This window comes from Mytilus californianus, unplaced genomic scaffold (genome assembly GCF_021869535.1).
Source record: "Mytilus californianus isolate M0D057914Y unplaced genomic scaffold, xbMytCali1.0.p SCAF_1, whole genome shotgun sequence".
Classification (NCBI taxonomy): Eukaryota; Metazoa; Mollusca; class Bivalvia; order Mytilida; family Mytilidae; genus Mytilus; species Mytilus californianus.
The window spans coordinates 34,078,273-34,103,372 of record NW_026262581.1 but is presented as its reverse complement, the minus strand read 5'-3'; the positions used below and the strand labels follow the sequence as shown (position 1 = coordinate 34,103,372).

Here is a 25,100-nt window from a genome sequence, read left to right as displayed (position 1 = left end):
ATTTTACTAAAGTTTCCGATTCTAAATGAATTACGTAACATATCATTTTCTCGTTATGGTTCTTTTCTTTCTTTTTTCTCCTTTTTATGCGTGCTCATTCCGAGTAATATTGACAATTGCTTTGAGAAATGACAATAATCCATTAATTAGGAACAAATTTAACAATCAAATTAGTAAGTTGATATTTAATCAGAATATTGGGATTATATGACACCTAATTATAATCAGAGCCATATAATACAGTGTTATCACAATTTAAACAATCATCATAAATGAATATGCATTTTTTTAATTAACAAAGAAATAATAATTTTACAACATTTTTGCTTCAAAAAGTTATAGATTGTACGACAGTCACATATCATCAGAGAAACAGCTTGTACTACTGCATTCATGATTCAAACATTGCCAGGTGAGATGACTTATTAAGATATTATGTTCAATTCAATCTAGGACATAATATACTGACATTAGTATACTATTCCCAGATTCAGTGATCGAAGATATGATTGCAAATCTCAAAAATGTAATAGCAATCATTTTACATTGAAGACGCATCGATGTGTCAAATATTGGGTCAATTATAACCCAAATAATTCAGTCGTTATATTCCACTGTTCTACGAGGGCTACGTCGCGAGTGGGAGAGGCGATTGAATTATTCGTGTTAGGTTAATTAGAAATTATCCTAAAAATCCTGCGTGCAAACATGTGGACTGTTTACATAATCACTATAAATCAACAGTTAATAGAAAAAAAAATAGTTTAAATTTAGATCTTGTACCTTCATTTGAAAATTTGTTCACTTTATCATTTATTTATTTTTTTAGGGGGCTTATTTCTTTAAAATATAACACATCATATATATATATAGTGTAATATTGTATCTCAGAACTCACAGAACGATGAAATGTGTGTTTTTAAGTTTATACCTAGGATTATCTTAGTGTAATAGTCCCAGTTTAAACTGACAAAATGTCAGCTTTGTATTCAAAGCGACTTAAAAAAAAAACTTGTTTTTGTGTAGTTTTTGCATGTCTCTGCATGTGACAAAGACATACAATACATATATTGTATACTGATGGTACTTATGTTATTGTTAATCATTCATTTTAAATGGAATTTTGATGAATACTATAAGCAGATCAAGACATACCGAGATGTTACCCAAATTGCACCTATTTTGACAGTTTTTTCAATACGCTTATCTATGATATAAAGGAAAAAGCTTCCATTCTGTTTATATTTGTATGTGTATTATGATTTACTATATGCAATTTTACATCCCTCGGATTTCAAATGTTTGGCTTTGAGCGTTCCTGATGAAGGTAAATCCAGAAAAGCGCTTCGGACGCATGACATTATTAAACGTGTTGTTTTCACTTTTTTAATTTTGAATTCATATTGGATCTTAGAAAAATTGGTTTGAACAACCTCCTAACGACCCATGCATGATTCTGTAATGAGGAGTACCCAAATTGCATACATGCTTAAATTATCATCCGTAAAGTGGAATAACTAATGTTTTGTTTTATTTCTCCAAATATTTAAATAATTTGACAATAGTCCATGCTTGATATTCATTTTTTTTTCTTAAGAAATGGACCGATGTCTGTGACATATCATTTAATTGCTCATTTTTGAAAGTTGACCTTTTTTCAGTAAAAGCATGAATAATAATCATTTGTTGAAAAACTGTGAGTTTTTTCTTGATAAATCCTAGGAATAGTCAATATTTCATGTCCTAGGTATACTGATCAGAGACATACCATACGACCAAGCTAATGCCATAAGTATTTGCATAATTTACATTAATATCCAAAATCAATATACTGTAAACAACTGGTGTCAGGTGATTGGTCTTAATATTTACTTTAATTAATCTTTTTTTCTTTTGATATACTTTGTAGGGACAAGATCTTGACTTATAGGATTAATAATAATAAAAAACACTGATAGCGTTAAAGTTAATTAGGGTTTCCATATAAAGACAAGTCTGGTCACATGACAACATAGCTGCATAAATTAATAAGATGGCGACTGTATAGAATGGGGGAGTCTGCCCTTGAAACTTTCTTCCAATTTTCGTGTTATTTGAACAATTTAAGTCCTCTTTAGGTTAAAAAATGTCAGATCCAAGTAGTTCCGACCAGTCTGTTGAAGAGTTGAGGCGAGAAGTCGAGCGACTGCAGACAGAACTTGCCGAAACGACACAAGAAAAGGTACAAGCCGCCGAGTACGGACTTGCAGTTTTAGAGGAAAAACAGCAACTTCAACAGCAAATCGAAGAAATAGAGACACAATATGAAACATTGAAGCAAGAACTAGACACAGCTAAAGAGGTAAATATATATTTATTGTTTACACAGAGATTTGGGTGCGTCAATGCCCTTCTTATGACTAGCTGTTGTCAAATTGGGGGAATGTCTCAAAGTTGAATATTGAATTTTGCTATTCCGCGTGTTATATACACTGAATACACCAAGACATTATAACGTATTTTTGATTCTTTAGATTATCGTGCATTGTTTTGCAGACTTGAAAAAAATAATAATCATCAAGTGGACCAGAAAATGTTTGAACTTATTATGAACCTCGAGATGATCCTTATGATCAATCAATCACATTCTTTGATTAATCATTGTTAGTGAAATTCAATTTCCACTAGAAGCAAGCATTGAATAATTATGTTCAAATTTGGAACAGAAGTTGGAAAAATTCAAAGCAGGGCAACCAATTCTGGTTTATATTTAATTACTTTACAATCATAGGAAAAAATGTCCCCCTTTTTATATAGAAAAAATTCTGGATCTCTTTTTGAAATTTATTGTTTTACTCGGCATGATATTATATGGCTTTGATCATTTCAATGAAATGCAAAAAAACCTGGTCATTTAGAGTCCTTGAATCAGCTATTTTTATCACAAGTAAACACTAGTTGACAAGTTACCAAAATTCCATCTCTTGTTGAGAATTGACCATCTACATGTTCTTCAGCCTTTTTATGGCCCACCTACGATAGTAGAGGGCATTATGTTTTTCTGTCTGTCCTTCTGTCCATTCGTCCGTCTGTTTTTGGTCAAGGTAGTTCTTGATGAAGTTAAAGTCCAATCAACTTGAAACTTCGTACACATGTTCCCTATGATGTGATCTTTCAAATTTTAATGCCAAATTAGAGTTTTGACCCCAATTTCACGGTCCACTGAACATAGAAAATGATAGTGTGAGTGGGCATCCATGTACTATGGACACATTCTTGTATGTTTATAATCCTGGTATTGCTTGTATTACTTAATTTAATTGTTGTTCTTATATACATGTATATTATTTTACAGGAGCTTTTAAATAATCCTGCATGGGTATAAATTATAATTCATTTAGAAAATGTGCAGTTGTTTTTCATGGTGATAGGGATAAGTTTATTGTTGATTGTTTGGATACATTTTTACCTTAAGCACACTTTGTTTTGATGCATGTTAAAGTCACCATTTATAAACTGGCAATGATACCTTCAATGATATGTTCCAGTTTGAGGCAAAAGAAAGATATTATATGTTTCGAATAAAAACCTTTTTTATGCCCTCACTGTGAGGGAGGAGGCATTAAGTTTTACCCTTGTCCGTCTGATCGTCCGCCTGGTCGTCTGTATGTACATCTGTCCTAATGTCCAAAAATGAGTTTCCGTTCTCTAACTTTAGTTTGCCTCAACCAAATATCATGACACAATGCTTATTACCATCAAACACAGATCAAGTTTGAATTTGGGTTGTGTCACTTTCACTGTTCTCGAGATATGTCCCTTTATACATTTTTTTGGTGTAAATGATAAAATTTCTGAATTTGCCACTTCCACACTCTAACTTTAGTTTGCCTCAACCAAATGTTTTAAAAATTATACACAATGCTCATCACCACCAAACACAGATCAAGGTCGAATTTGTGTGGCATCAGTTTTGCCGTTCTTGAGTTATGTACCTTTGTAAATTGAAAAATTGCAGAATTTGTTATATATTTACAAGTGGGGGCATCTGTGTCCCATGGACACATTTTTCATTCATTTATACATATATCTAACTTTTCAATGTAATTATTGATTATATAATAGAAACTTTTTAGAAGGTTTTTTTCTAATCATCAGAAGCCAGGTCCTTTTTCATGTGTCTTAAATTATAACTTGTCCTGAATTATTTGCATGAAATATTTGACAATGGACATTCAACAATCAATAATCATTAAATCCTGGTTTTGGTGAGATTTTGATGCCAAGATAATTTGTTGTGTACAAAAAATACCACATATCTTCATAAACTTATTCATATGACATAATGTAAAAGCAACCTACATGTTAAATGTACCTATCCTTTTAAGCAATGTAATGGAATTTTTTTCTTCACATGACCTGAATAAAAAGATGTAGGCAGGAGGTGTTGGTTGTTTAATTTATTTCTAAAGAACCAGGTAAACTTTTAAAGTTTTGTGTTAACAAATATGAATGAACCTTTATGTCTGCTTAACTGCTAAGGCTACGGGTGTAGCTTTTGATGTGTTATAATTTAACATGTAACACATGTGTTATTAATGGGATGTATCTGCTTGTGTTCATACATATCTTATGCACTGTCAACCATAAATGTTTGGGGAACACAGATTATGAATTCATAATGCAAATCATGGTTATATATTTCATTTCATAAATTTTATTCCAAATAAGGAAATATAATTGTTTGGAAATTTTTTCCTTCTGTTTGATTTTTAAATCTGTAAACCATATTATATTTAAATGATATAATATTTGAATTAAGTATTTCATGGTTCATAAGTCCAGATCAAGAGGTTTTCTAAAAGTGGTTAAATATATATTATAGAATTTCTATTGATTACAATAGTGAAATGAAAATGATACTGGATAATCATATAAAAAATCTAAAACGTTTGAACATGTAACATTTGATCTGGTTGTGATCATAGCTTTTTGAAGATTATTTTGAAATTATGCTAAATAATATTATTAATTCAATCATACAATCAATAAGTACCTTATTAATGCATCTTGTTTTATACAATTGCAATGTACTTATTGATTCAGATTGGAGGAAAAAATAATTTCTTACACAGTTGTAACAGTATGTTGGGAAACTTAATGATTTATTTCATTGTACCCTATATAAAGGTTTAAATGCTGAAAATATACTTTTTGGTTCCAGCCTCCCTACTAACCTTAAATTGAATGCCTTCTCTTAACACATTTTATGAATATTTTTAGTTGAGCGCTGTTGAAGTCCAACCTTATTTAGTTAAGCACCATCCACAATATTTCCTTATAAAACTAGATTTTTAAAATGTTTTTCAAAAATAAAATTATTTCACCTAAAATGTTACCTGGCTACATTTTGTAATCTGTTTTTTTCTGTCAAGAGGAAGAAAACAAGTATATATATTTTTGGTCTTGAAAACATATGTGTATGTGCATTTCCTATGTCAAGAGCAATTAAACGCCTCATCAGGGTAGTCTTTGTTTATATATATCATAGTTTTTTTTCCATTATAGAATTTGTTGATGATGGCAGACTTTTTTTTACTTATCTCCGTTTAATTTGTATACAATTTTTCTAGACTTTCGAGACATTATAAGCATGTATGGTTACGATTCTTGTCTAAAGACTATTATTTAGGTCCATGCATACATGTACATGTATAGTGACATCGTTTCTGGTTTTATTCCTTTGCTTGTTAGTTACATTCTTGACATACATGACATAGTCCTACATCTTCATGTAGACATACAAAAGTAATTTTTTCTCTAATCCTAAAAGTAATGACTTTCCATATTGCGGTCAAGCCCACTGATTTGAAAATAAATGAATTGTTCTATATACTAAATCAACAAACTTCTGACATAAATGCTACAAGCTAAACCCTGTATATGCTTAATATGTAAACTAAATACTAACACATTTGATCAAACCATTATGTCATGTATGTCATTGTGTCTGTCTAGCAAATCACAAAAAAAAAAATGTTTATTTATTTGATTATACAATGTTCAGTGTAGTACAGGTACTAGTTAACTTGTCAGTAATGACAGTTCAAACGTGTATCACATAAATTATATGTTTGACAATAAGGAGTAATGATAATACATTCTTATTTATTTCTAACTAGAGAGGCTGCAGGCAGGGTGGGGGTAAGGGTTTTGTCAGCTATGCTCACTTCTCTGTTTGATTTTTGTGTACTCCTGTGTTTTCCTTAGAGGGTTTATATATACCCCCTCCACACCTAATAAAAAAGTACAAACATATCTCCTTAAAACATGTTAAAAGAAAAAAATATGAAATGGAAAACACAGACATCTTTTCTCCCATTTACTCTTTCCTTATTTTATACACTCATGTTAAGGGAAGGTTATGAATGAGAACCTATTATTAGGTTATACATGTTATATATATATATAGGTATGAAAAGTTTTAAAATTAAGAATAAAGAAAAAAACCTGAGTCAAAACATATTACATGAGCATTTAATCGGAATAATTCATCTTGATCAATAGTAAAGATAGTGCCAGATATCAGGAGAAATCTGATAAACTTTCACCAGTAAACAGATTCACTTAGATTTATTAACAGATGAAAGCTGTAAATTTAAGTCATCTATATCTCCTGATTCTCTGCAACTTTGTTTAAAGAAAAGTTATAAACCTAATAATAAGAATAATTGGTGATAATGGCTATACATCAATGAGACAGTAACCCTACAACATACCATAAAAAGATACAAGGAGAGGTTAACTAATGGTTTTGCAACCACCAAATAAGTGTCCAATGCCATATAATCAAGCTCTAAATCACCTTTAGATTTTGTGTATTTTGCCATCAATATTTTGAAATGTTCTCAACTTAGTTGTAAAAATGAAAAAAACAGATTACAAAAAACAGACATGACAAGGACCAAAGTCCAGAAAAAAAGTGTCCAATGCTATATAATCAAGCTCTAAGCAGTCTTCGATCTCAACCACAGGCCCACCAGCCCAGGCTTGTAAAAATACTGTCGGGCCTGTAAAAATGATCGCTACACGCCAATGGAATCTAACTAAAATTTTCATAAAATTCAGCTTCGGGCCTGTAGATTTAAAAGTTTTTTGTGAAGACTGTCTAAATCACCTTAAGATTATGTGTATTTTGCCATCAATATTTTGAAATGTTCACAACTAAGTAGTAAAAGTGGAAAAAATTTTTTAAAAAGAAAACAGAAATGACCAGGACCAAAATCCAGTAAAAACACATTTTGGCTTTTAACATTTGGTAGTTGTAAGGCCTACATACATGTACATGAATATACATTCAAATTTATTAAATTACACATATATGTGGGCTAAAATCAAGAGGACTAAATGGATTTTTGATTAAACTTTTTAGTTTTTGTAATTTTGATGTTGTTGTAAGATGTTGAGTATAAGTCACTAGACATTAAGCAAACATAAATGCATTATAAAAGGAATTTGTAAGTTAGTTGTATTTTGTCCATATTAAGAATAATTCATTATCATTATCTTTTTCATTGTAGGCATTAAACAAACATCAGGACACATTTCGCAAGCAACAAAAAAGTGGAATTCACCATGAAGACACATTCCTACAGGAAACAGCTACAAGGGAAGAAAGTTATAAAATATCAATCAATGAACTTGAAACTGAATTAAAATCATTCAAACAGTCCTTCGATAGGAGCTCAGCGGAAAATGAGCGATTACATCAAGCAGTTTTGGAATTACAACAGCAAACTGACACATTAGAAGATCAAAGAAGACAATATAAAAATGACATTTCCGAGTTCAGAAAACGGGAAAATCGAAATTTGGCTGATTATGCTGAACTCGAAGAAGAAAATATTACACTCCAAAAAACAGTTTCTCAGTTAAAACAGAGTCAGGTTGAATTTGAAGGAATGAAACATGAAATTCGAAGACTACATGAAGAATTTGATGATCTTAATATTCAGTTGGATGAAAACACAAGTTTGAAAAAAATTGTTGAAAAAAATTTAGAAGAAGCATTAAATTCATTACAACATGAGCGAGAACAAAAACATTCGCTTAAGAAAGAACTTGACCAAAGAATTAATCAAGAATCTATGTTTAATTTAAGTAATTTAGCTCACATGAGCGGGCTCAGTGAAGGACTACCAAATAGTAGATCAGAAATTCTTGATGAAGTGGACGATGGACAGGGTGAACACGATAATCCTGCATTAAGGAGGATAGAGGCAGACTTCCAAAATGACGATACAAAATCTCTCATTAAACCAGGTCCTGGTAAAGTGAATGACATTCTTAGTGAAATTCAAGAGAATGAGGTGAAAAAATTAGAACAGCTTTTAGATCAAAGTGAACAAGAAAAGGCTGAAATTCAAAAAGCTTTAGATGAGGCTCAAAAGCTGATTGAGGACACTCAGCAGGACCTTATAGAACAAAAGAAGCGTGCCGATCAATTGAAATCTCATATAAATTCTGTGATAAAGGAAAGAGAGACGGAGCTTGGCATGGATGATGATTCAACCGATTTAGATGAATTAATAGCCAATGAAACTGATCCAGATAAGAAATCATTACTGGAACTGAAAAAGAATCTCCGTGTTAATGAAAGGAAATATTCCAAAGCCCTTTCTGAAATAAGTAGCCTAAATGATGAGATCAACAACCTTCAAGCAAGAGGTCAGCACGGAACTGTTCGATATGATGAGAAAGAATTCGGTCATGCTTTAGAAGACCTTAGGAATAAATGTAATCAGTATGAAAATACGATAAAAGACTTAGAGAAAGATTTGAAAGCCATGACGATGGCTGCTTCTGAGGCTCAGGGAAGTTTGAATACAACACAAGATGAACTTGTGAAGGCGACAGAAGAAATGGCTCAGCTTTATCATCTTGTATGTGAAGTGAACGGTGAAACACCTAGCAGAGTTATGCTTGATCATGCCAAAGCTGCCGCACAGTTGTCTCGAGATGGTTCACGTAGTAGTAGCGAAGAGAAAGAAGATCCTAACGCTAAAAAGAACGGTGATAAATCACCAAGGAAGACCAAATCAAAAGCTAAGAAGCAGTTCGATGATATAAAGGGTGATCCGATATCATGTTACAAACTTACGGAAACCGTCATCGATCAGGTTAAATACTTGAAGAGGGCAGTAGAGCATCTGATGGAAGTGTCACGGCAACGTAATGGCGATAATGAGAATACTGATGTTCAGGAATTACAGGAACAAGTTGTTAAACTGAAAGCCATGTTGTCGACAAAACGAGAACAAATAGCAACATTGAGAAGTGTGCTCAAAGCAAACAAATCAACTGCTGAAGTAGCTTTAGCTAATCTGAAACAAAAATATGACACTGAAAAAGTGATTGTCACCGAGACAATGATGAAGCTGAGAAATGAACTGAAAGCATTGAAAGAAGATGCAGCCACATTTGCATCTTTGCGAGCAATGTTTGCACAGCGTTGTGATGAATATGTCACACAACTGGATGAAATGCAGAGACAGTTGGCAAGCGCAGAGGAAGAGAAGAAGACATTAAATTCATTGTTACGAATGGCAATTCAACAAAAACTTACCCTTACACAGAGGTTGGAAGATCTGGAATTTGACAGAGAACGACGGAATATGCGTAGACAAGGCGGGCGCAATAAAATGGGGACTTCCAAAGTAAGTCACAACCACAACTCACATTATGAAGATTATGGTCGGGCTTCTGGCCGATCATACCATAGCAGGAGGGATTATTAGGCCCCAGGGTAAGTTGATAAAGGGTTAGTCTCTTTAGAATGGTCCTTGGGTTTCTGGGCGCTAGCTAGAAATTCACTCTAGATCCTTACCAAGCTTTATAACATCATCTCTCATTTCTGATAAAATTAATATCTAAAATTTCTAAAATAATTCTCGAACAATTCTTTGTAAAATTTAATAAAAAATTTGTTTGCTTGAAATCTCTATCTTGGAATAATGTTTTTGATATTGAAAGTCTGAATTAATATATACCTCAACCAAGCATGGAGTTCTTAAAAACCAAATTCTTTTGAAAACTAACCAAATGAATAAAAAAGATTTAACTAATTTGGGTATTGTTTAACACTAATTGGGATAGGCAATAGTAAATAAACAATGCACAAGTGGTTTATTATACGACCGCAAAAAAATTTTGTGGTCGTATATTGGTATGACGTTGGCGTCGTTGTCGTCCGGCGTCGTCGTCCGAAGACACATTGGTTTTCGCACTCTAACTTTAGTTTAAGTGAATGGATCTTTTTGAAATTTGACCATAAGGTTGAATACCACAAAAGGAAGGTTGGGATTGATTTTGGGGGTTATGGTACCAACAGTTAAGGAATTAGGGGCCAAAAAGGGGCCAAAAATAAGCATTTTCTAGTTTCCAGACAATAACTGTGGAACGGTGTATGGATCTCTCTGAAATTATAATACAAGTTTCCATACCACAAAGGGATGGTTAGGATTTGCTTTGGGGGGTTATGGCTCAAACCGTTTAGGAATTAGGGGCAAAAAAGGGGGAAAAACAAGGTTGTCCTGGTTAATGGACAAATACTTTAGTACAAAACATAATTTAAAGCAGTGTAAGGGAGATAAATCAAATACATCATTGAAATTATCTCCCTTACACTGCTTTTAAATTATGTATAAAGTAATGGTTAATGAACAATAAAGATAATTTAAAACAGTGTAAGGGAGGTAATCCAAATACAACGTTTTGGTTACTTCCCTTACACTGCTTTTAAATTATGTTTAAAGAAATACATATTTATAAAGGAAGACCAGTAAAAATATCTGCAAATGTTGCATCTTTTTTTTTTACAAAAAAATCCATATGAAAGATTTGACACTATATTTTTAATTCTATTATAAAATAGATTAAGTTAGCACTATGGTAAATTTAAATGGGTAATTATGGTTGCCAACTCCATTGGAAATTTGAATTGAGATTATGACCATATCTTGAGGGAAAGAATTTTTTTGGGGAAAAAAAGGGGGGGGGGGGGTAAAAAGAAATTGTGGGGGGTCAATTTTTTCTCATTTCAGATTTCAGAAATTAAAAAGAATTATTCTTCAAATATTATTTTTTTTTCAAATTTCAAATATTGAAAAATTTCAAGAAGAAATCTTTAATTGCACAGTATGGCGCATTAGATTTGTAAAATCTTTGATTTTATTTGTTATGCCGAATCTAACAGTGTATTTAGATTTTTAATTTTGGGTCCAGTTTTCAAATTGGTCTACATTAAGATCCAAAGGGTCCAAAATTAAACTTTGTTTGATTTTAGCAAAAATTGAATATATGAGGTTCTTTGATATGCTGAATCTAAACATGATTTTTGATTTTTGGCCCAGTTTTCAAGTTGGTCCAAATTGGGGTCCAAAATTAAACTTTGTTTGATTTCAACAAAAATTGAATATATGGGGTTCTTTGATATGCTGAATCTAAACATGTGTTTAGATTTTTGATTATGGTTTTCAAGTTGGTCCAAGATAGGGTCCAGTATTTAAACTTTGTTTGATTTCAACAAAAATTGAATATATGGGGTTCTTTGATATGCTGAATCTAAACATGTATTTAGATTTTTGATTATGGGCCCAGTTTTCAAGTTGGTCCAAATTGGGGTCCAAAATTAAACTTTGTTTGATTTCAACAAAAATTGAATATATGAGGTTCTTTGATGTGCTGAATCTAACCATGTATTTAGATTTTTTATTTGTAGGCCCCGCTATCAAATTGGTTCATATTGAGGTCAAAAGGGTCTAAAATTAAACTTTGTTTGATTTCATCAAAAATTGAATTATTGGGGTTCTTTGATATGCCAAATCTAACCGTGTTTTTAGATTTTTAATTTGGGTCCCATTTTTTAAAATTAATCTTTATTGAGGTCCAAAGGGTCCAAAATTAAACTTAGTTTGATTTTTATAAAAATTGAATTCTTGGGGTTCTTTGATATGCTAAATCTAAACATGTGTTTAGATTTTTGATTATGGGCCCAGTTTTCAAGTTGGTCCAAAATAGGGTCCAGTATTTAAACTTTGTTTGATTTCAACAAAAATTGAATATATGGGGTTCTTTGATATGCTGAATCTAAACATGTATTTAGATTTTTGATTATGGGCCCAGTTTTCAAGTTGGTCCAAATTGGGGTCCAAAATTAAACTTTGTTTGATTTCAACAAAAATTGAATATATGAGGTTCTTTGATATGCTGAATCTAACCATGTATTTAGATTTTTTATTTGTGGGCCCCGCTTTCAAATTGGTTCATATTGAGGTCAAAAGGGTCTAAAATTAAACTTTGTTTGATTTCATCAAAAATTGAATTATTGGGGTTCTTTGATATGCCAAATCTAACCGTGTTTTTAGGTTTTTAATTTGGGTCCCATTTTTTAAAATTGGTCTTCATTGAGGTCCAAAGGGTCCAAAATTAAACTTAGTTTGATTTTAACAGAAATTGAATTCTTAGGGTTCTTTGATATGCTAGATCTAAACATGTGTTTAGATTTTTGATTATGGGCCCAGTTTTCAAGTTGGTCCAAGTTGGGGTCCAAAATTAAACTTTTTTTGATTTCAACAAAAATTGAATATATGGGATTCTTTGATATGCTGAATCTAACCATGAATTTAGATTTTTTATTTGTGGGCCCCGCTATCAAATTGGTTCATATTGAGGTCAAAAGGGTCCAAAATTAAACTTTGTTTGATTTCATCAAAAATTGAATTATTGGGGTTCTTTGATATTCCAAATCTAACCGTGTATTTAGATTTTTAATTTTAAGTCCCGTTTTTTAAATTGGTCTACATTAAGGTCCAAAGGGTCCAAAATTAAACTTAGTTTGATTTTAGCAAAAATTGAATTATTGGGGTTCTTTGATATGCTGAATCTAAACATGTGTTTAGATTTTTGATTATGGGCCCAGTTTTCAAGTTTGTCCAAGTTGCAGTCCAAAATTAAACTTTGTTTGATTTCAACAAAAATTGAAAATATGGGGTTCTTTGATATGCTGAATCTAACCATGTATTTTTATTTTGGACATTGGACCATAATAGGTAAATTAAAAAAATTCAAGTTCTTAGACCACATTCTTTCTGTGTCAGAAACCTATGCTGTGTCAAATATTTAATAACAATCCAAATTCAGAGCTGTATCAAGCTTGAATGTTGTGTCCATACTTGCCCCAACTGTTCAGGGTTCGACCTCTGCAGTCGTATCAAGCTGCACCCCAGCGAAGCATTTTATTTATTGTACATGTTGTATGTGTATATACATGTACACAAATTAAATGTATACTGTACATATGTATACAGATTGATATCATGTACGTTTTAGTATCCACATATACATATGTATATATACATTTATATACATGTAGTTGTGTTTCTGTATAAAATCTTAGTAGCAGATACGTGTATGGAGCAAAAAATAATTCATTCACAGGCTGAACCACATATATCATGTATATATGTTTATTAAAGTAGGCTGCTGAATATATTTATTATTTGAAGAAATAGGTAGGTAAAAATGCTAGTTCCATGTCTAGAGCAATAATGCTGCTATTCCAATTGTAAATTTGGGGTTAAATATATTCTCAAGTCCAAATCCTTAATGAAAGTCAGGGCTGCAAGACAATTTTACAGACATATACATGCACTTGAAATGATTCAGTTTAAACATGCATGATGGTGGTATTTCTCAGTGAATGTTGATGATTGTATGTATTGATTCACTCTTGTTTCTCTTTCTGTTATCAAAAGATAGTATATGTCAATACCATAATTACATTTGTAAATCAGTGTGTAATAATATAATGTTCAATCGTTCTGTTTCACAGTGATTTCCTCAGCATCACCATACTTGATTTTTAATATAAATGGTAAAATGCTACAATTGTACACTATCTACATAGAAACATTTCCTAGTAAATCAGTCACAATCATAGCAGGAAATTTTTTGAATCGCCAACAAGAGTGCTTTTTGAATTCATCATTTTTTTATGACAGTTAATGATTATTTAAGAAATTCATAAATTAATGCATGAACATGAAAAGAAACAGAAAATAAAGACAAATGTGCAAATTGGACGAGTCAAATTGTGTATTCTGTTGGCTGTTATGGCTGTTATAACTTGCACACACAATTCATGTGTTACAGGTTTCTTTTGAATGGCCTAAACGTTTTTGGAGACAGGTATGTCAGCTGCCTCCTGAAGGCTTTTCAAACAAAGGAAGTTCTATTAAGTGTTTTATCATGTTTATGAAGTTGAACGTTTTGATTTTGGCTTCAAACAGTTTGCATGCTTAACAATAATTCATCATTTCCCAAGTCTGTAGTCAGTGAATTATTGGACTGGTAAGCATTTTACTATTTGTAAGAAAAGCCTTATTCAGTCACAGTAAAGTAATTAAGGGAAGACAAATTTAGGCAACCAGTGTGCATGCAACACGAAGACAAAATTGTAAGTAACCAGTGTTACTTGTTATTAAAGATCAAGTGAAGAGTCGGGTACCAGTGTTTTGTCTCTATTCTTCCTATTTTGAATCATCATTGTTTCTGTTATCCACCATGTGTATACAAGTCAAGACTTTCCAGATGGCTTTGTTTTCTTAATTCTAAATTTCAAGAGGATTATTGTGTATTTCCTTTCTGATAAAAATGCTAATGCTTCCGTTAATAATTGTTGATGTGAAATAATTGATCTGATAAGCAGGCTATTGACCTTATTGCCTCAATAACTTGGAACATTTATTGGTTCTAAAGTCAGGGGTCAGTGAACATATATTTTAGATCTTTGATTAATTGTTTAAAGCCACCTTCTGATAAGGGAAGATGCTTGGGTTGTAATTTCTAAATAATATCAGTACTCATACCACAAGGCATGAAGGTAGTGTATAATACATACCCTGGCCACCCATTCTTTAATTTAAATATATTGTTAATTCAGAAATTATTGCGTGCATTCATTATCATGATTATTGCAATTGTGGAACAAAAAAAGAAAGATTCTACATTTTTATGCCCCACCTACGATAGTAGAGGGGCATTATGTTTTTCGGTCTGTGTGTCCATTCGTCTGTTCGCTCGTCTGTCCGTTTGTCCCTCTGTCCAGCTTCAGGTTAAAGTTTTTGGTCAAGGTAGTTTTTGATGAAGTTGAAGTCCAATCAACTTGAAACTTAGTACACATGTGCCCTATGATATGATCATTCTAATTTTAATGCCAGATTAGAGTTTTCTCCCCAATTTCACGGTCCACTGAACATAGAAAATGATAGTGCAAGTGAGGCATCCGTGTACTATGGACACATTCTTGTTTATTGTGATTTTATGAAAATCGGAATACAGTTATTATATGTATTCGATATCAGAATGCAAGTTATAATTATTTCGATACTCACCGGTACCCAGTCGCATTAATTATTCACAGTAATAAGATTTTTTACCTCGCAATAATTTCTGAATTAACAGTAGTTCACAGATTTTTTTTTTTGGATTATCATGTGCATATCACTATACTCATCTACATGTACATGTACTAAGCATTACTTCACTTAAAGGGATGCAAGATCTTTGACTTTGTTTTTCAAAATATTTAAGTAATGTAAGTCTTGTATTTTGGTGTAAAGCTACCTAAAATAATGCTAGAACCTGATTTTCTATAGTGTCATCATTAGGCACAAGAGACCATCCAACTTGGAGCATTAAGTTGCTGTATAGTGTACTTTACAGGGATTTCATTATCTTTCATTTTGTGGTACTTTTACCATTTTTTGGTGGAACTTTTCAATTAATTTCATGAATACCTTATATAAAAATTCTGAAATTCAGGCAGTTCTTTAACTTATCAGTAGCACAGTACAGAAGGGTAAAAGTACCAGTTACTGCCTTATTATGAATGGCCCGCCTAAAGGACCTTGCACTCCCTAAACCAACTGACCTGATACATGTACTTGAGGAGTTTATGGTAGCTTTATGCTTGGAGATTAGACTAGTTTGTTTGACGTTTAGAGGTGTGTGAAAGCTTGCATTTATTGTGATAAGCTAGTGAGTAGTATATTTTACATGTAAGTGAAATGTGATTATAATTATCCTTGGGAGGTACAAGTTAAAATTTTGATGAACATATGATCAAAACAGTGTCATGAATAACATATGAAGAAGTGATTTGTATGGCTAATGTATGATTCTTGAAATTATCTCCCTTTTCTAGGCCTGTTTCAATCTTTCTAATCCATGTTCTGGAAATAACAGTATGTACAACTTCATAATATTGTTAGCTTTTTGTGGCTTCAGTCTGCACTAAATGAGTATATTGATGTGCTGTTTACTTGTATGTTCTTTTGTTTTTCTTTCTTGTGTATGAAACTTATGCAAGACTTTTATTTTATTGAACAGCTGTTTTTATTGTATTCATTGATTTCATAAATGTTCATTTGTGCACTCAAATTTCATCTCTTATAAGGTAATGTTATCATTCATCCCATCATCACATATAACAATTTAAGTTGCTAATGTTATATTTTATCAAAACTTAATAAGTTCACTGCTTGGCTCCTTGGAGATTCAGGAATGTTTGAAATCTATTTGATTTTGACATCAAAGGTCAAGGTACATATGCAAGAACATGTTTGTTACATAGCATTAAAACTTGTATGCTCTAAAGCTCCAGGCTTCATCAAACATAGGGCAATACATAGTCTGCCATGAGATGAAGACTTTGCCCGTTAGATACATGTACAGTTTTGTGATGTCAAGGTCAGAAAACAATGCTTTAAGGATCAAGATAAATTTAGATTAACAGACCCAGGCCTTGGACCTGCAGGCTAACCCAAATTTTAAACTGTCCATTTTTACTACATTTTATCAGCCTCTGTAATTAACAATTTTGTAGATAAAAAATCTGAAAATGTGAAAAAAAATGTTCTAATAAAGATAAAAAGTGGAAACATATAAATATAAATTGTTGTCAATCACCAATTCAGCAAAAATGAAAAATAACATTTATTATTGATTTGTGATGTTAAGTATGTAATATGCACACATCATTTGTATCAATATTATTAGATTCCTATAGAGTGAGTTTACTAATCTACGTCTCATTCAATAGGAATGCGTGTTAAATATATATATTTTTAGCATACACGTGTACAGTCCATTTTGATCAGGGGAAATTGTCTGCAGTAACAGCTTGTAACTAGCTACGTACAAATTTCTTCAAAGAAGATGGAATAAGCTTTCTTGAATTTCATACAAATCAAACTTTCTATTAGGTCATTTTTGTTTTCTTTAGAAATATAACCAAATTATTTGAAGGCCAATTAGCTTTTTTTCTGTATCTGATTGTGGTCTGTCATGTCTGAAATTAAAGTATAATTTAATGATTTTTATAAAAGATTTTCTCTTGTCTTACCTAACATTGCCTTAGCCATTATATGAACCATCCTTCAAAGTTCAAATGTAAAAACAACCAAGAATTTTAACTAATGCAAAAACATACCCCTCCACAAAAACCAAAACAAACAATACAAGAAAAGGATTATGGTAGCGCTTTAGGGGAACTGTTTAACTCTGTTGGTTACACATTTTGGACCACACTTAAGGTTAAGAGTGAGATATTTCCTTGACCTTGACCTTTTCCATCAGTCATTCTGTATAAACTTATAGCATAAAAAGCTCGGAAACCAATTATCCAACAACAAAGGTGAAAGCAGATTTAAATTTGTCTAAAGTAAATGTCTTTTTTTTGCATTTAAGTTATAAGTTCATGTGGTAACACATTTATTTTATTGTTGTTTTGATAAATACATGCACTATAAATATGAATAAAAATATGTGTAATTATACAATGATATATATGGATAAGAGTTTTGAGAAATATTCACAGGCCATTCATGGTACTCATGGGTAAGATCACTATTGGTTAAGTTTCCACTATATAGGCCCTTAACCATGCATTAATGAGACAATGTACAACTTTCCACTAAATGTAGGCAGCTGTATTTGCAACTTTGATACTTGTACAATTTTAAAACATTTTAGAAGGGCAGTAGAAGGTGTGGACAGTAATTTATATTCTGAGGAATTATTATTATTCGTGGGATACAAATAATTTGTGTGGATTTCATCGGTTTGAATGAACCATGAATTAAAATAATCAACAAAGTAAAAATTTTCTAAAGGTTTATATGCAGACTTTGGCAAAAAAACACAAAATCAAATGTCGATGAAAATACATTTTAATGATGCCGTAGGCAATGGGGGCATTAAGTTTTATACTTGACTGTCCGTCCGTCTTTCCATCCATCCTTCTGTCCATCCCATTTTACATTGTAGTTTCTGCACTCTAACTTTAGTTTGTCTTATCCAAATTTTATGAAAATCATACACAATGCTAAGAACCACAACACTCAGATTTAGTTTTTTGGGTTGTGAGTCATTTACCGTTCTAAAGTTATGCCCCTTTTTAACTTTGAAAATTGCAAAGTTTGAGCGAGTCATTCGTGTCCTCAGACATATTCTTCTTTTATTTCCTCAATCCATGAAAATTGGTACCCAGGAAAATAACTTAATCCATAGTATATTTATCTGAATTCTTCAAAGTAAGATGTTTCTTTACAAAAAAATATAGAGTTAAAATCTATTATCAATTAAAAAAAGTAACAGTTGGAAATTCAATTGAATAGTTTAAATGGTTTCACCTTTTGCAAGGCATTGCAGAATTGTTGAATGTGCTTTTAATTAACTTTTGTATTTTCCTTACCCTAACTCATTTCTTATCTATTTCCAGAATGAATTCTGATATTCCTAAAAAAAATCCAAGTAAAAAAGGTATAAAACTGTATGATGCATCCATGCCTTTAGCCTACTTTATTAATGGTTTCCTAAGTTTAGTTTGCTTGTCAACTGGCATGTTCTTTTTTCTAGTTTCCAAAGTTTTAGGATGCATGTGGAGAACAAATGGATAACAGCATAATTGCTCCTGTTGCTTTCTTCGCAGTAGAGACTAGGTTTGCTTAGGCTTGAAATTTTTGACATAGTAGGCTCAGCAGGCAACAGGCCCATCACCTTTGGCATGTATAGTTTTTTTTTGTGAAATTTGCATAGTGGTGTGCTATACAACTTCTTGATATATTTCTTACTGGGTAATTATAATTATGAGTGTTCTGGGCCCTTTTCCAGAATTTATATCAAAACTCAAGAATGTAGTGGGGAAATTTTTAAAGAAGGTCTTAGGTATATGTAACTCCTGGGAAATATGTCATGTATGTTATACTGACATTTTCTTTCCACAATAAGATTGAAGATAGGTGGAAGTGTGAATGGCTTGGCTTTAATACAGCCTTGCAGCTATTAGATATAACTCTGGATTCTTTGTGTCTAAACAGCTTGGCAATGCCTGTTTAAATGGGTTCGGGGAACATGATGCTTAGTCTTAAGTCTTCTATGTTCTGTGTTGTGGACTGTAACATGTTTGTCTTTTGGTCAATTTTTTCCTCTTTTGCCATGGCATTTCCAGTTTGTTTTCAACTCATGGGTTTAACTATCCCTTTGGTATCTTACGCCTCTCTTGAATAGAAGTCTACAGTAACTGTTACTTCATACCATCTGTTTCCAACAATAATTGCTGTAGCTGTAGTGCAGAATTCAAACTGATCCATCCAGTCTTAAGGAAATCGTGAAGGAAGAAATCAGGTTCAGAGGTTCAGCCAGGTTCTTGTTCAATATTTTATATAAACTGCCAATAACTTTCTGTTATCTAATGATATTATACTCCACCTTACTACAAATGTATTACTCCATTCAGTCTACCTAATTTGAGCCTGGTTCAGATGGTTATGTAATTTGTGGACATTTTTTTCAAGAAAAGTTTAAATGTAATACCTATTTGTAATCGTCTTAGTCTGTGCCTTTAGCCACTAGCCCTATGCCTGAGTCTAGTAAAAATCGATTCATGAATCGATTCAGGCTAGTGAAAATTTAGTGAAATTTTATTTAATTATGTAGGAAAAATGTTGAAATTTCTGATTCAAGCTTGTAGCTGGAAAAGTTTTTGGCACAGACTGTTGTCTCATTAATGCCCACAAAAAAAATTGTTACTGAACAATTGTGAGTAATGTCTGCAGAGAATCTCCTTTTTTAATAGAACATGACTAATTACCTAGCCATTGCAGCCATGCTCATACCGTCAGGTCAAAGTATGAAGTAATAAATGTGTATACTATTTTTTATCTCCAGCATATGCCTGCATTACTAAATGTGTACAGATACAATTTCCCTACATACATCACATTTAACTTAATATGTACAGATTGGTGTTATTTTGACATTATTTGAAATTATTACATGTTTGATATCACTTCGTTATTTGTTGCTGTAAAAATAGAGGAAAAGGGTTGTCCTAAGAAATTCTCACGTACTATTGAACACATTTGTTGATTTGTTTGTCACAGCTTATACTATTTCACACGTAATACTTCCTTTAATAGTACATTGGCATCATGTGATTGTAAAATTACATGTATAGATACAATTTTTAAAAAGTCATTACAGTATCTTAACGGATACTTTGAATACCAAAATATTACATTCAATTTTATTTTACATTTAGCTATTTAAGTCTTTATTTTTATCTTTTTGGTTTTTACTGTTTTTGCTCTGCTCTGGGTTTACCAATGTTGTCATTGAATTATATTTGGGAAAGGCTTTCCTGTAAAAATGTAAAGATTTTCTTTGATATAACCATTGTGACCTTCAAACAATGTCTTCTTAACAATTCAGATTCTTAATTAGATACAAATAAAATCACATTTACTAGTGACTATTTTTAGCAGTTTGTTTCCTGAATTCTGAATTTTGTTTTATGAGTTACTTCCCTTTATAAGAGAATAGTAAAAAAAATGTACCTGTTTATACTTGAGTTGGATTACAAGTTACATGTTAATAAAAAGACCAACCAGATATGGCATGAAATTAAGTGGTTATATAAGCTGGCCTATTGTCTATAGAATAATAGGAAAAATAAATTTGTATAAGATCATAAATAAAAAATCAAGAGAGACAATATTTGAACTATGCAATTAAAACATTATTACAAACTTTATTTTGTCCCACCAAAGAAATTGCTATTTTAATTTCATTATTTATGGGATAATTTTCTCATGACTTGCATATAACTCATCAACACCAGTTGTTACAGAAATATTATAATTTGTAGATATAATATATATATATATATATATGCAATGTTATTTTAAGAAAAACTGGTATCTGGCAACTTTTACCCTTGAGAACCATCTGTACATCAATAAATGTCTTACCAATTTACTTACATTATTCCTGATTTATTAATTGCATGGAGCATGTAAACCTTTTGTTTCTGCTAGATCAGTATTGATAAAATCTATGTTTGTTAGATGTACTGTTAGGTAGCACATAAAGTAGCTGCTTATGTAAGGAAACCTGTTCTAAAAATACCACTGCAATGGCAGTGGTATATTTAGGTTTTTGAAAAAAGAGGGGCCCCCATTTTTTTTTATCAGGTAGAAGTGAAATATGTAAAGTGCATTTTCAATATTTTTGTTTTCACTGTGCATGAACCATATTTTCTTTTATAAGGGGCCCCCATACAAACCCGCTTCAATCTAAATCGGATACTGTATTGATAAATGCAAGGTTGTCTAATTAAAAAATCCCCAGTTTGTCCACTGTTTAGGGAATAGAAAGTTTTCCTATCCCTGCCAAGAGAGCATATTTGAATTTTCAGATAAAAAGTGATTTCTTTTCCAAGAATAAGGGGTATTATGAACCAAAATTTATGTATATTATAGCATATTTTCAGAACTGAAAGTTGTATGATACTATATTAGTTTTTAAATTGAGATCCAGACTCATGGTATCTTTTTAACAAACTAACGCTAATCAATTGCATGAAGTGAAATTTTAAAAGACTTATAATTACCGGTAGATTAATAAACTAAAGATTGTTTTCAATTCAATTAATGATGGTATCTTTAATTTAGCCAAAGATAATTCTAACTGCCTGCTCAAAGACAGTGCTAGAAAAATAAGATTTTTGTTAATGATAAAAGTAAAATGTTGTTGTTTGTTTGGTATTTAAATGGTGTTTATTTTATATACAAAAAATAACAAGTATTATTTTGTTCTATTTTCAGTGTTAGATAAAGGGAATAACAATATTGGAAAGACAGAAAAATAAAGAAAGAATAGATATGATAAAAGTATTTCGTCTTGTGTATAGTGGTAGTGTGGGAACAGATTTTGTTGATGTCCAGCGCTGTGTTAGTTGTGTCAACGCTTTCTCGTGTTTCTTAAAAAAACGGATGCCTTTCACATGAACTTAATGGGAACGGAAATACTTGAATGTCTTTATTTTTTGTTTTGTTATTTTAAGATCAAAGATGAAGTATATATATATTCAAGCAAACTATTGGCATAATACTGTTTGCTTATTGATGAGAAAGAAAAATTTAACATATAGATTTAATATTTTATTGATAAAGTATAATATTTATATGGTTTTGATCGAGATGAGTTTTAATTTTAATGAGAAAAAAAAGAAGTTATTTCCATTTATTCTATTATTGATTTTTAATTGTTTAACACAATGTCAATATGGTTGTTTTTTTTATTTACTCTTACCACGTTTTATAGATCTGGCAAAAATTTTACATACTTTTAATGTAACTTTATACAAAAAGTCATTTGTATTATTTAGATTTTCAAATTATTTTTTAATTGCACATAATTTTTAAAAAAGTGACAAGTTTATTTTATTTGAATATGAATTTCTAGTTTTTCCCTTTTTTATATGGAATGGTTTGTTAGTAAAAGGTGAAGGAAAAGTTCATTTTGTACAGTATTAACCAATCATTTTATATGCAAACTCAATAAGTGTATTAAAAATATACAAAATATTTATTACAAAAATAATTTACTTAATTAATGTGTATACTCAATTTTTGCCATTCATGGCTCATTCCAAATGTAATGAGATGCTCCCCAAAGATGTAGATTTTTTTCACTGTGATATAAGAGCTTATTGCATTTTGTGTGTCATTTCCGTGGCTGGATTTAAAGGGGAGATCTCAAAGATGTAAAATTCAAAAGCTTTTAATGGTGCACAAATTGCAGATATCATTAGCTTAAGATTTTGAGAATTTGTTTTGTCTCATTGGATGTAAAATTTGTGGACATCAGGGATGTCTTAAAATTAAATTATTTTATTTATGTTCAAGGTCGTCTAGAGGGTACTTGGTTTGTTTTTAATGCCATGCTGCCACCAAAGATATTAACTAACATTTGTCAAAATAAAGACCTTTACTTTATAATACCTCATAGAATAGATTGTGCCATAAAAACAGATAAGATTTTCTTTTTTTGAAATAGTGGTTGTTCAGTTTTAAATTGAGCATGTCTTCCTGTGCAATTTTTTGAAAGAGGGCTTTTTTTAAAATAAAGTTGTAGACATCAGTGTATGTATTCATGTGCAATTGTAAAAAGGGAGATAATTTTAATTATTCCTACTTTTATAGTGTAAATTTCTGAATTTCAATAAAAAAAAAAAACAGTGTGTAAAGGTAGATTAAATCAAATTTAAAGATTTAATTAAATAAAACATATTTTTGATTTTTAAATGTTCAAAAATTTCTCATGTTAAAACCATAAATAAGTAAATGCTGAATTGTATTTGAATTGGCATGATTGTATTTCAATAAACCATTTTAACTTTTGGCTGAAAATGATCCATTTGCATAAAATATGAATAGTATTTTCCCTAAAAATATTTATAATACACTGCCATATTTGTTAGAATCTGGTATTAACATGTGGTTTATTAGTTTTAATCTGTAATATCTGTTTTTGTGGCACAAATTTGACTGTTATTGCAATTGTATGTATATATTATGTATTTATAAGCTAGTCCAGTATTTATACACAAAACTTATTTAATATACTCAAAAAAATTGTTAATACTTTCTATGTGTATCTATGGTAACCACTATGCTGGTTGTGTGTTTGAATGAGATTGCTAGAATGTGAGATGTGTGTTTTGATTTAGAACAAAAAAAGCTATACAAAAATGCAATATCTTAATTTATATCGTTATTCTATCAGCATCCATATACATTTTTATCATGTTTTTTATTACATTTTAAAAAATGTCTTAAAAAAAACACTTTTAAATAATTTCTTATAAAAACTTTTTTAAGTAAAACTTCTTAATGATTCCAATTTTGAAGAATGAAATATTAAGTGAAAAAAATATAAGTGAAAAAAACTTGTTTGTAGAACTAACAAGAACATACATAAAAGAAAAAAAACCTTCATTAGATTTACACTAGATGTGGGTAGAATGCTACCAAGTTATATTTTATATTTAAGAAAATGTCCTTTGTTATTTATATCTGTGCTATTATAGAAGTCTTTAAAAAACCAAACTCAAATTAATACAAAAAGGTAATCTGTAAATGAACAAATATATTTTTGTTAATATGATATCATTAATAAGTTTTATTAAGATTTTGTTAAAAAAGAAGAAAAAATGCATAACATGTTTCTTGTCGAATGTAGAAATAATTCATTTGTTTTGTTTTGTATGTTTTGTCTTTGCTGGGCAAATGTTGAATATGCATAAAGTAAAAATATAAACTTAATGTGTTTATTTTCATTCATCTTTACTCTTTATGTTTGTTATTTAACTGGAGAGCATGATTTTCATTACAAAATCACTTTGTCTCCTCTTGGACTTGAACCCATGTTACAAGCAGCACTTTTTCCGACTGAGCTAATGAGTTACTTCCCTAGCTCAAACATTTATGGCTGGCTAAGTATCTACTACAAGTACTAAGGGAAGTAATCCTGTCACACTTTCCCCGTCTCATGAGTCATCATACCATTATGACTCAAACAACACATTCCCTGGCTAGAAATCCTCTCTGACCACTGTGGGTTTTTTAGTTGGGTGCCAAATGTAACTGGAGAGCATGAACTTCATTACAAAATCACCTTATCTCCTCCAAGACTCGAAACTGGGACATCTGTGTTAC

The 25,100-nt window shown here is 31.1% G+C and overlaps 1 protein-coding gene across 13 annotated transcripts; it reads left to right on the top strand.

The window, feature by feature from the left end:
• Window positions 1-2,019: 2,019 nt before the first annotated feature.
• LOC127719431 (protein bicaudal D homolog 1-like) lies at window positions 2,020-24,707 on the top strand. 13 transcript variants are annotated; one of them, XM_052225596.1, is made up of 6 exons: window positions 2,028-2,341; window positions 3,335-3,358; window positions 7,560-9,695; window positions 14,191-14,226; window positions 18,821-18,861; window positions 22,206-24,707. In XM_052225596.1, exons 1-5 carry the CDS (start codon window positions 2,126-2,128, stop codon window positions 18,830-18,832), a joined length of 2,424 nt encoding a protein of 807 aa, XP_052081556.1. In that variant the 5' UTR covers window positions 2,028-2,125; the 3' UTR covers window positions 18,833-18,861; window positions 22,206-24,707. The 13 variants fall into 13 exon arrangements, with proteins under 13 accessions (XP_052081498.1, XP_052081590.1, XP_052081556.1 ...); XM_052225530.1 differs by lacking the exon at window positions 18,821-18,861 and adding an exon at window positions 16,244-16,283; XM_052225538.1 differs by lacking the exons at window positions 3,335-3,358; window positions 18,821-18,861 and adding an exon at window positions 16,244-16,283 and having other exon boundaries at window positions 2,020-2,341.
• The last annotated feature ends 393 nt before the right edge of the window (window positions 24,708-25,100 follow it).